The sequence below is a fragment of the Dreissena polymorpha genome, chromosome 2 (assembly GCF_020536995.1).
Source record: "Dreissena polymorpha isolate Duluth1 chromosome 2, UMN_Dpol_1.0, whole genome shotgun sequence".
NCBI lineage: Eukaryota > Metazoa > Mollusca > Bivalvia > Myida > Dreissenidae > Dreissena > Dreissena polymorpha.
Window position 1 is genome coordinate 59,455,231 of NC_068356.1, and position 12,472 is coordinate 59,467,702.

Here is a 12,472-nt window from a genome sequence, read left to right on the forward strand (position 1 = left end):
CATTATTTTACCCGTTTGAATTCGTGTACTTACTAGACATAAAAACCTGACAAAAGAAGGCTGCAAATTGACATCAGTGCAGTAGTTTACAGAATTTTTTGTCACAGACTGTATTCATATTGTAACACAAATTGCAAAATATGTTCCACATTTATGTATGTACCAGTCCAGGGTGGAAGCTGGCAGACTGAGCAGGCTAATCTCAACAAAGCTCGTATAAAATGCACTTACCTTCCACCAGCCCCATTCCCAGCTGTCCTGGTACAAATCTTCCATCTGGTCTCACACCCACGTAGTTACGGGTCTTGATGGTCTCACTTACCTTCCACCAGCCCCATTCCCAGCTGTCCTGGTACAAATCTTCCATCTGGTCTCACACCCACGTCGTTACGGGTCTTGATGGTCTCACTTACCTTCCACCAGCCCCATTCCCAGCTGTCCTGGTACAAATCTTCCATCTGGTCTCACACCCACGTAGTTACGGGTCTTGATGGTCTCACTTACCTTCCACCAGCCCCATTCCCAGCTGTCCTGGTACAAATCTTCCATCTGGTCTCACACCCACGTAGTTACGGGTCTTGATGGTCTCACTTACCTTCCACCAGCCCCATTCCCAGCTGTCCTGGTACAAATCTTCCATCTGGTCTCACACCCACGTAGTTACGGGTCTTGATGGTCTCACTTACCTTCCACCAGCCCCATTCCCAGCTGTCCTGGTACAAATCTTCCATCAGGTCTCACACCCACGTAGTTACGGGTCTTGATGGTCTCACTTACCTTCCACCAGCCCCATTCCCAGCTGTCCTGGTACAAATCTTCCATCTGGTGCCACACCCACATAGTTACGTGTCTTGATGGTCTCACTTACCTTCCACCAGCCCCATTCCCAGCTGTCCTGGTACAAATCTTCCATCTGGTGCCACACCCACATAGTTACGGGTCTTGATGGTCTCACTTACCTTCCACCAGCCCCATTCCCAGCTGTCCTGGTACAAATCTTCCATCTGGTCTCACACCCACGTAGTTATGGGTCTTGATGGTCTCACTTACCTTCCACCAGCCCCATTCCCAGCTGTCCTGGTACAAATCTTCCATCTGGTCTCACACCCACGTAGTTACGGGTCTTGATGGTATCACTTACCTTCCACCAGCCCCATTCCCAGCTGTCCTGGTACAAATCTTCCATCAGGTCTCACACCCACATAGTTACGGGTCTTGATGGTCTCACTTACCTTCCACCAGCCCCATTCCCAGCTGTCCTGGTACAAATCTTCCATCAGGTCTCACACCCACATAGTTACGGGTCTTGATGGTCTCAATGTGCTCAGCATGGGTCGCATCAGTGCCTGCAGAATACAGGGCTCTTCACATTGTAATGTGATTTAAATGGTGAAGTTTTATAGCAAATAACTGGGCTATCTTCTGGAATTATTAAATGTAATTCAACTCAACATTTGTTCATTTTAACAAAGTGGCTCTCTGTACAAACAAGAGGGCCTGAAAGGCCCAAAGTCGCTCACCTGAGATTCAAAGGAACTGACCTGTTCTGTGCAGCCCAAGATGTCATTAGAACAATATGTTCTTACCAACTTTCATGACAAGTGAACACCCTGGCAGCCACGTTTTTCAACCGACCAGAACCATTTTCATACACATCCAAGATATCATTTAAACAAATATACTGACAAAGTTTCATGAAGATTCATAAGTCCATATAAGGAAAAATGCCCCGCCCACTGGTGGCCATGTTTTTCAAGCAACTGGAACCACTTTCGAACTTGTCCAAAATATCATTGGGACAAATCTTCTGACAAAGTTTCATGATGATCCTACAATAAATATGGCTTCTAGAGTGTTAACAAGGTTTAACTATAGCTATATAAGGAAAAATGCTACGCCTCCTTGGCAGCCATGTTTTTCCACCAACCGGAATCATTTTCGAACTCATCCAAGATATCATTGGGACAAATCATCTGACCAAGTTTCATGATGATCGGACAATAAATGAGGCCTCTAAAGTGTTAACAGGGTTTTACTAAAGCATGATATATAGCCATATAAGGAAAAATGCCCCGCCCCCCTGGTGACCATGTTTTTTATGCAACCGAAACCATTTTCAAACTCATCCAAGATATCATTAGGACAAATCTTCTGACCAAGTTTCATGAAGATCGGAAAATAGATGTGGCCTCTAGAGTGTTAACAAGGTTTAACTATAGCCATATAAGGAAAAATGCCCCGCCCCCTGGAAGCCATGTTTTTCAACAAACCAGCATCATTTTTGAACTCGTCCAAGATATTATTAGGATAAATCTTCTGACCAAATTTCATGAAGATCGGACAATAAATGTGGCCTCTAGAGTGTTAACAAGATTTTACTATAGCAATATATAGCCATATAAGGAAAAATGCCCCGCCCCTTGGCAGCCATGTTTTTCAAGCAAACGTAACCATTTTCCAATCTTCTGACCAAATTTCATGAAGATTGGACAATAAATGTGGCCTCTAGAGTGTTCACAAGGTGCCCCGCCCCTTGGCAGCAATGTTTTTCAAGCAAACGTAACCATTTTAGAACTCATCCAAGATATCATTGAGACCAATCTTCCGACCAAATTTCATGAAGATTGGACAATAAATGTGGCCTCTAGAGTGTTAACAAGGTTTTACAAAAGCCATATAAGGAAAACTGCCATGTTTTTTCACCGATCTGGACCATTTTCGAACTCGTCTGAGATATCAATGATGTTTTGACCAAGTTTCATGATGATTGGGCAAAAATTGTGACTTCTAGAGTGTTCACAAGGTTTCTCCATAGCCATATAAGGAATACTGCCCCGCCCCCTGGCAACAATGTTTTTCAACGGACCGGAACCATTTTTGAACTCAAACCAACATATCATTTAGAAAAACATTTTGACAAAGTAAGCAACAATCAAATTCGTTGAATTGATATCCCCCGCCAATATGCTTCTGGACACTCGTACCAAGTTTCAATGAAATCCGCCACAGCACTTCCAAGATATGGCTCTGGACACACAAAAAGCATTTTTTCAAGATACAAAAGGCCATAACTCTCTTATTATCAGATTGTGTACAATGCCATTTGGCGTGCATCATCCTATTATCCATATATATACTCATACTAAGTTTCAATGAAATCCGCCAAAGCACTTCCAAGATATTGCTCCGGACGGACGAACGGACAGACAGAAAGACGGACGGACTACGCCAAAACAATATCCCTCCGCCTATGGCGGGGGATAATAACAGACAAGTGCATAAGCATAAACAGACAAGGGAAATCAAAAAGATAAATAATTAAGCATTAACACCATAGAAAACCACTATAATTGGTGTCTCACATGCAATAATAGTATACCCACCTATGCCATGCTTGTCCATGAGGGCAATCAAGTCAGCCTCATTCAGGAGTGGTGGGGGAGCAGTCTCTCCACACTTCATCTGAGATACAGGCAGAACACGTAACACGCTTGTAATATATATTTACGATCGTATGAGTAATATCCATTATTTTTATTTTTTTTAGAACATAATTATGGCAAAATATATTCTTTAACAACATTAAATTAGGTAAATGTATACATTAGTACTAGATCTTAACATAAATATTGTTTAAAAGTCAACTGTTGTCAGAAATTCCTACAGCTTTATTTCTGACTTTTCAAATGATATGATTTGACAAGTACAAATACTCTCTTTGAAATGTCTGTATATTACTGCCTTTATTCCTTTATTCTTGATAAGTCTGTTAAAGGATAAGGTGAGAGTAATAGTTCTGCAGCAATGTTGCTAAGCATTTGTTTGTTTGTTAGTCTATTTTCGGGGGGATTGTGCATTTTGTAACAGAATAGCAGTCATATTAGGGCAGTCAGTTAACAAATGCACACGTTTCCTGGGCTAGCTGGGATATCTTTGTGATTGTTGGTCTGACGGGTTAATCAACTATATAATGTGAAAGAGGCTAAGACTTTTGACAAGCGACCACTTTAGACAGAGGGAATAACAAAAGGGTAATCTTTTAAGACAGGTAAGACTGTTCTTCAATAAATATGCATTCCCACGCTAAAAATGAATCGGTGTTGAACAAAAAAATGTATTTGAATACTCACATCAATAGATGTCGGCTCGAACTCATCACCTTTGTCGAAAACTGGAATTTCCTGCACAATAAAATGCAAAACAGTCACTATCTCAATTTACCAAAACATTCTTTGGTTTGTTATTGTTTTAATGTTATTTTGTCTTTATAATAATGCTATAAATGACTAGAAAAATAATAATGACAAGAGATTGCCAAGCAAGAGTGTCCCCTACCGGTGAAACTCCACCATTGTCAGTAAACAAAATATTTATTTTGAATATATTTGTTGCCATAGCAACCAGAATTATTGACATAGGAGCAAAATGAAATGACATGCATAATGTCCATATTGCCATCTATCCATGTTTCAAGTTTCATGAAAAAATATGAAGAACTTTCAATGTTATCGTAGGATCCAGAAAAGTATGACGGACAGACAGACAGACTGACAGACGGAGCACAAACCATAAGTCCCCTCAGGTTTCACCGTTAGTGGACATAAATATAGCCTATACCTATATGTATTTCAAAAGTTGTGTAAAAATGGATAATATCACCCCCTTGGTGCAAAAAGGTACCATATGACATTGAACTTAAATGTCACATGGTACCTAATTGCACCAATGTGGCGATATGTACTATGCAAAAGCTTCATAAATGTGACTGAACCATCTATAATTTAATAAACATAGCGATAAAAAAAAGACTTATCGCTGTTGAATCTATTTTGCAAAAATCATATTCATATCCTGAAACGCACATGTTTAATGGTCTTTGTTTCAAGTGCTTTTCTTTTTTTCATTGACCAGCATTCTGGAAAACAGGGGCTTAATGCATGTGCATAAAGTGTCATCCCTAATTAGCCTGCTATTACTGGGAAGAACAATTTCTGCCTTTAAAGAGTTTTTTGTTTTAAGGACGTATTTTTCAAGCAAATTCCAGTTCTGGCAAAATGTATTGTTCAAAATAAGCCTGCGCAGACTGCAAATGCCAATCTGTGACGACACTTAACACACATGCATTGAGCCCAGAAGAACTAAGAAGGAATAACAGGGCTCAATTTACTACACTGTACCTTGGCATTCCACTTATCATATGGGTAGACATCCAGGTAGTTTCTGGCAGTGATCATCAGGCCCTGGGCAGTGAACTGTGAACACAAGATTGAATAGCCCTTGTCCACCATTATTGATTCAACAAAAATTACAATATGAACAGTCATTTTCCTCCATTATTGATTTAACAAAAATTACAACAGGAATAAATGAGTTTAATTTGATTGACAAGAAAGTAGAATTTGAACAAAAGAGACGTGTAAAACCTCCACAAACACATATCCAATCACTGCTAACCCCGAATATCGTAATTTAAGGCATGTACTAGAAGTTCTAAAGTAAACAAGGGGGCATAACTTTTGTAATGTTTAACTAGAATGATACAAAATGAACATGCACAACTTCATTTATTATAAGGAAATATACTTGCAAGTTTTAATGTTACTTTGAATAGTATTGAAGAGCGCCTGCGGACAAGTAAGTGTCTAGAGACAGACATACGGACAGATTTACCCCATGGTGATTCCAATATAAACCTCATTTTCATGGGGCTAATTAAAAAGAGCATTATTCATCGGAGTACAAATGCCAAGGCAGATTTGCCTGTGCAGTCCACATAGGCTTATCAGGGATGGAACATTATGTTTATTTTTTTATGTTTATTTTTTTTATGTTTATTTTTTTACATTTTCTTTTTTACAGGAAGTATCTTCTTAAAGAAGAAGAAAATCCAGTTTAAGCTGTAAGTGTTGTCCATGTGCACTGCTCAGGCTAATCTGACAATTAACGCACATATGTTAACTGAATTTAATTTAAGCCCAACTTTCCCGGAATGAGGTTTCAATCATTACCCTCTCCTCTGCCACGTTTATCTCCACAGTCGTCTCGAAGCCCTGTGCATCCTGGGAAACACATGCCAGAAAGTGTCGAACCACAAACTCGTACACACGCTTCTCATCACCCTAGCAACAGATCATAAACATTTTTAAAACATTTAAACCAATTTATTTTAGCTCCATTACATACAAAGACTAAGGCTTATTGAAACGCTCTCGAGTCTGTTTCCTGGGTAGAACCAGTACTTGGTGTCTTTGGCAGGGAGGTCTTTCAAATGCTCACCCTGGGGATCAAACGCATGTTCTCCCTATCGCCAGACCGACATCATATCCACGGCAAGAACACAAGCTTTGAGACAATACCTGTAACTATAACTTACTCCCATGTTTTTATGCACACAAAACAACTGTTTAACCAAAATTTGACAATATATCATGGATAAGTAGCCAATTGTGAGTGTGTGTGTGAGAATAACCATGTGAATTTAAGAATTTTTTTTACTCCCATGTTTTTATGCACACACAACTGTTTTAGTAAAATTTCACAATATCATGGATAAGAAGCCAATTTTGTGTGTGTGAGAATGACCATGTGAATTTAAGATTTTTTTCTTACTCCCATGTTTTTATGCACACACAACAACTGTTTAAGCAATATTTCACATCCACAATATACCATGGATAAGTAGCCAATTGTGATTGTGTGTGAATGACCATGTGAATTTAAGATTTTTTTGTTTATCTTAATGACCAGTGCCTTAGCCACCAATACACTTAAAAGATGATACAGTAAAAGTGCGATAACTCGAGGTAACACGGGATTGACCTCGATGCTCGACTCATCCAGTAATCAATGGTATTATTTGTTTTCACTGTTTTGGTTGGTGATGCTTAACTTCTGACCGCAAACGCTTTATTAACATGTAAGACGGTGATTGTAAAGAAAAGGCTTTGTAAAAATCAGTTGCAGTATACTCAACTTAACAATAAAAATGATCGTTCATTCATTTAATTAAATCAACATACAAACATAACACATTATAATAAAAAATATTCAAACAATCAGGGTTTTTTTTCCTTCTTTGGGACCCGCCGAAAATCGGCCCTTTCCCCTCGGATTTTTTTTCCCCTCAGCTGGTAAATTTTCCCCTGTAGAAACTAGAAAAATATTGCATAATTAAATTATCTGTTGCCTTGAATTTGTTTTAAAAAACAGTAAAATATGTTAAATTGATTATTTTAGACTTTCCTTATTTTCCCCCAAATCCGGCTTTTCGCAGATTTTTTTCCCCCAAAATTCAATGTTTCGCGCAATTTTTTTCCCCTCAAAAAAGCCAGGCCCTTTCCCCAAAATCAGATAAAAACCCCTGAAACAATATTCAATGTACATTAAGCATATACTACTTCCGTTATCCGATATAGGATAAGAAGCTTTCCTGATCTAGCTATCCCCCCACAAGTGGGTCCTTCACTAGATTGCTCAGGTGTTTGAAAATTTGTAGGACTTTTTTCTTTCTGTGTTGCCATGATGCAGCGCAAATGACAAGAAGGAATTTAGTTAAGAGATTCCGATGTATTATCTGCTACGCTCTCTTTTAAACCATACATTTTATCATTATAATTGATTGCTGGTAATTATTTAAATATCATTAAAACCGTGTAGGTTTTATCTGCATCTCAAAGGATGACAATTTGCAGTGTTTCTCAAACTGCAACTAACTTCACACCTAATCAAGCGTTTTTTGTCTGCTTGATTGCGGTGTTTTCACAACTCAAATATTTTTAGCACCCACCAGACGAGAAAGTGTCTTCGAATAATTGCCAGTTAATTAGATGTGAAATGCCTTACAGGGACCAGCACACATCCTCAAGTTATTGAAAATCGCATGTTTGAGTTATTGCGGGTATTTTTATATAGAAATGAAAGGAAAGTGTAAGGGACTTCCATAAATGCTCGAGTAATCGCCAGTTTTCAAGAAATCGCCAGCTCGAGTTATTGCAATACTACTGTATTAATTTAGCCATTTTTTAAGAACCAAGATATCATTAGAACAAATGTTCTGACCATGTGTCGTGAAAAGTGAACAATAAATGTAACTTTTAGAGTGCTAACATGGTTTTACTATAGGCATATAAGGATAAATTTCCCGCCCCCTAGCAGCCATGTGTTTCAACAGACCCGAACCATGTTCACACTTATTCAAGATATCATTAAGACACATGTTCTGACCAATGTTCATGAAGTTTGGGCAATAAATGTGACTTTTATTACAGTGTTAACAAGTTTGTACTATAGCCATTTGAGAAAAAATGCCCTGCCCCCTGGCAGGCATGTATTTCAACCAATAGGAACGATTATCAAACTCGTCCAAGATATAATTGGGACAAAATCTTTTGACCAAGTTTGATAAAGATTGGACAATAAATGTGGTCTCTAGAGAGTTAACAAGGTTTTACTATAGCCATATATAGCCAAATAAGGAAAAATACCCAGCCTCCTGACGGCCATTTATTTTTAAGCAACTGGAACCATATATTTGATCTCATCCAAGATATCTTTGGTACAAATCTTCTGACCAAATTTCATGAATATCCGACAATAAATGTGTTCTCTAGAGTGTTAACAAGGTTTTACTGAAGCCATATATAGCCATATAAAGAAAAATATCCCGCCCCCTGGCGGCCATGTTTTTCAAGCAACCGGCACCATATTCGAACTCGTCCAAGACATGATTGGGACAAATTTTCTGACCAAGTTTCATGATTATCAGACAATAAATGGCCTCTAGAGTGTTTACACGGTTGTACTACGTGTATAGCCATATAAAGCCATATAAGGAAAAATGTCCTACCTCCTGACCGCCATGTTTTTTTAACCAACCAAAACCATTTTGGAACTTGTCCAAAATATCATTGGCACAAATCTTTTGACCAAAGTTCATGAAGATTGGAAAATAAATGTGGCCTCTAGAGTATTAGCAAGGCAAATGTTGACGCCGCACACCACACAACAGACAAAATACAATCACAAAAACTCACCATGAGCACATTCTGCTCAGGTGAGCTAAAAATGGCAAATGTTTACCTGTTCTAAGATAAACAAAACTTCTGCAAAACATTTCCTCCTCCTCCAGATTAAACTTAAAATGTTGACAAAACCAATTGTTAGTAAAAAAGTATACAAAAGTATTTTACAATGCTATTGAATCAAAGTTGTAACCAAACTCAATCTTATATACCTGTAGGTTGTCTGTGTACTTGGTGGGGTGGATAGGCGGATGAGCATTGTCGGTCTTGGTGCCATTCCTGGGGTTGGGACCTCTCTCCAGAACCCCCTGGGCAAACCCTGAAAAGTTACACAATAACAATGGTCCACAACAAACAAAATGTGAAGGTACAGGGAGCTCACAAAAAGAGGCAGGACAGTAATACTTTTTGCAAAACGGAGCTTAGTGCAGCACCCTCCTACATGTTTACTTAGCGCTAGACCTTTTTCTAAATTTATTTTTTTCATATTGAGAGTTTTTAAGAAAATTAATGAAAACCTACAAGAATGAGATGAAAAGAATAATAAGAGTCTTTGGGACAACTGGGCTTTATTCAAATCCAGATTAGCCTCTGCAGTTAACTACACAATTTTATGTGTTGCCTGGATTTTGGTATTCCATTAGGCCTAAATTAAAATTGAGTTTGTTTGCCCTTTACCGACCGACCCACTTTTTACCCCCCGACCCAAAAATTTTTATTGCGATTTCTGAAAACGTATTTTTTTTATTTTCGTTTTTTTCGACGATGATAAAATAGCCGAAAGCAATATTTATTCATGCGCGTATTTATATCCCTGTCTATTATTATCGCCTCTGACCGATCTAGGTCGCTCCGATGGTTGGAATTTCATACGCCCCAGAATAGACAGTAATACAAGCGTCTATAACCAGCATCGCGATCGGCGGTGTTCCGTGAAAATGGCCGAACGACATCATACTTAAGTATTGGTTCGCGAAAGTAGTCGGACATATACGAGTTTACGTTCGTTGTACACGTGTTGTTAACGTGATCCAAGATGGCAGACAATTAAAAGAAATAACGATGCTCAGCGAGGACAAATGACTATCGAATTTACGACGGACATCAAATAATAAGTATCGATTAATGAAAAGAGCGTGTCATTCTACGATGGAGCATAGGTTTTAGATACAAATAAAACTCTCTTTTTTTGGAAATGTATGAACTGAATGTCACAGAACAAGTGATTAAGTGTTTGAAAATTGGAATGCAGTCTACTCGCAAAGAAAAATACATCTAACAGTTACAGGATTATCTTTCGAAAATGCAAAATAAAAGACAAACATGATTTGATTTATATGCAAGTGGATCTGTGTTTAATCAGATTCATGTGCATATTCTGCTTTATTATGTTTGCCACACTAAACAGTTTACTGTAATGGCATGTTAGTGAAATGGATATGTAAAGGTAAACTTATTTAATTTATTAATGTCTCTTAGCTAAATACATCGACAACACTCAAGTATATATGTTTAAAGCGTTAGTATATCCACAAACTGAAACTAACACCCTTAATTTATTTCCTCAAATCAAGTTTTCATGCTTATGTTAGTTGCAATAATACAACTCCCAGCTATTGACCCTCTGAGCTGTACGTATGTACTCATAAAAGCTCAGAGCATTCAAGAAGAAATAATGCTTTATAATAATGTTCAGTTTGCCCTTTTATGAATTTACTTTTCCATGCTGAGACTATGCACTAACCGGTCAAACACTTAAAATTGAGGCCTGTAAAAATTTCAACTGGCCTGTGAATTGTTTCTCCTGGTAGGCAAGTCTGGCCTGTAAAATGTGACGGTCTTTCGCCATGTCTGAATTTTTCCATTGAAGGCTTTGGGCTGTCTTTCTACACTTCTTCAATGCTTGTTGCATGCTAATTAAGCCCAATTTAAGGGAAAGGTTTAAGTTAAAAATAAAAGCTGTCTTGCTGTTAAATAATTACAAATGCATTTGAGCAATTAACATCATATTATAATGAACAAATATTTGATGTAATAACACACAAGCATGCATTTGATATTAATATATGCAAGAAACAGCAAACAAGATAATGTAAAGCTACATAGGGCTTCGTACACTGCAACAGTGCTTTAATAAAAGTGTTTTAAATATTCATAGACTATTAGTGTATTAAAAATATAATTTCTCAAATAAAATAAAATAATTTTCCTACCTACCTACCCACCTGTAAAATTTAGGGTCGGTAAAGGGCAAACCAACAATATTTTAATTGTGGCCTTAAGGGGACAAAAAATATAAAAAAATCTAATTGTCGGCTTTGAACAGATGAGTAAAAAAAATCTGACGTAAAAAATGTATTTTCTGAACAGTTAGTCTCTTATTAATTGAATTAAATTCCTTATCTTAAATTATACATTTTCTATTTATTGTTTTTCCTATTCCAACAGTTTGTTTTTTTAATAAGTAATTTTAGCACTTAGGCCACAATTAAAATATTGTTGGTTTGCCCTTTACCGACCCTAAATTTTACAGGTGGGTAGGTAGGTAGGAAAATTATTTTATTTTATTTGAGAAATTATATTTTTAATACACTAATAGTCTATGAATATTTAAAACACTTTTATTAAAGCACTGTTGCAGTGTACGAAGCCCTATGTAGCTTTACATTATCTTGTTTGCTGTTTCTTGCATATATTAATATCAAATGCATGCTTGTGTGTTATTACATCAAATATTTGTTCATTATAATATGATGTTAATTGCTCAAATGCATTTGTAATTATTTAACAGCAAGACAGCTTTTATTTTTAACTTAAACCTTTCCCTTAAATTGGGCTTAATTAGCATGCAACAAGCATTGAAGAAGTGTAGAAAGACAGCCCAAAGCCTTCAATGGAAAAATTCAGACATGGCGAAAGACCGTCACATTTTACAGGCCAGACTTGCCTACCAGGAGAAACAATTCACAGGCCAGTTGAAATTTTTACAGGCCTCAATTTTAAGTGTTTGACCGGTTAGTGCATAGTCTCAGCATGGAAAAGTAAATTCATAAAAGGGCAAACTGAACATTATTATAAAGCATTATTTCTTCTTGAATGCTCTGAGCTTTTATGAGTACATACGTACAGCTCAGAGGGTCAATAGCTGGGAGTTGTATTATTGCAACTAACATAAGCATGAAAACTTGATTTGAGGAAATAAATTAAGGGTGTTAGTTTCAGTTTGTGGATATACTAACGCTTTAAACATATATACTTGAGTGTTGTCGATGTATTTAGCTAAGAGACATTAATAAATTAAATAAGTTTACCTTTACATATCCATTTCACTAACATGCCATTACAGTAAACTGTTTAGTGTGGCAAACATAATAAAGCAGAATATGCACATGAATCTGATTAAACACAGATCCACTTGCATATAAATCAAATCATGTTTGTCTTTTATTTTG

At 37.2% G+C, this 12,472-nt stretch overlaps 2 protein-coding genes across 2 annotated transcripts in view; one reads left to right on the forward strand and one right to left on the reverse strand.

Annotated features, from left to right (window-relative positions):
• The window catches only part of LOC127867216 (uncharacterized), a 317,672-nt gene that overhangs the window by 40,143 nt on the left and 265,057 nt on the right, over positions 1 to 12,472 (forward strand). The gene's annotated exons all lie outside the window — the stretch shown is intronic.
• LOC127869762 (DNA topoisomerase 3-alpha-like) overlaps positions 1 to 12,472 on the reverse strand; it is a 63,675-nt gene that overhangs the window by 26,058 nt on the left and 25,145 nt on the right. Inside the window, exons 12-17 of the mRNA XM_052412421.1 lie at positions 9,233 to 9,339; positions 6,009 to 6,119; positions 5,178 to 5,252; positions 4,131 to 4,181; positions 3,384 to 3,462; positions 1,233 to 1,346 (exon numbers count right to left, since the gene is read on the reverse strand). Coding sequence (XP_052268381.1) covers positions 1,233 to 1,346; positions 3,384 to 3,462; positions 4,131 to 4,181; positions 5,178 to 5,252; positions 6,009 to 6,119; positions 9,233 to 9,339 — 537 coding nt within the window. The remainder of the gene's footprint in view (positions 1 to 1,232; positions 1,347 to 3,383; positions 3,463 to 4,130; positions 4,182 to 5,177; positions 5,253 to 6,008; positions 6,120 to 9,232; positions 9,340 to 12,472) is intronic.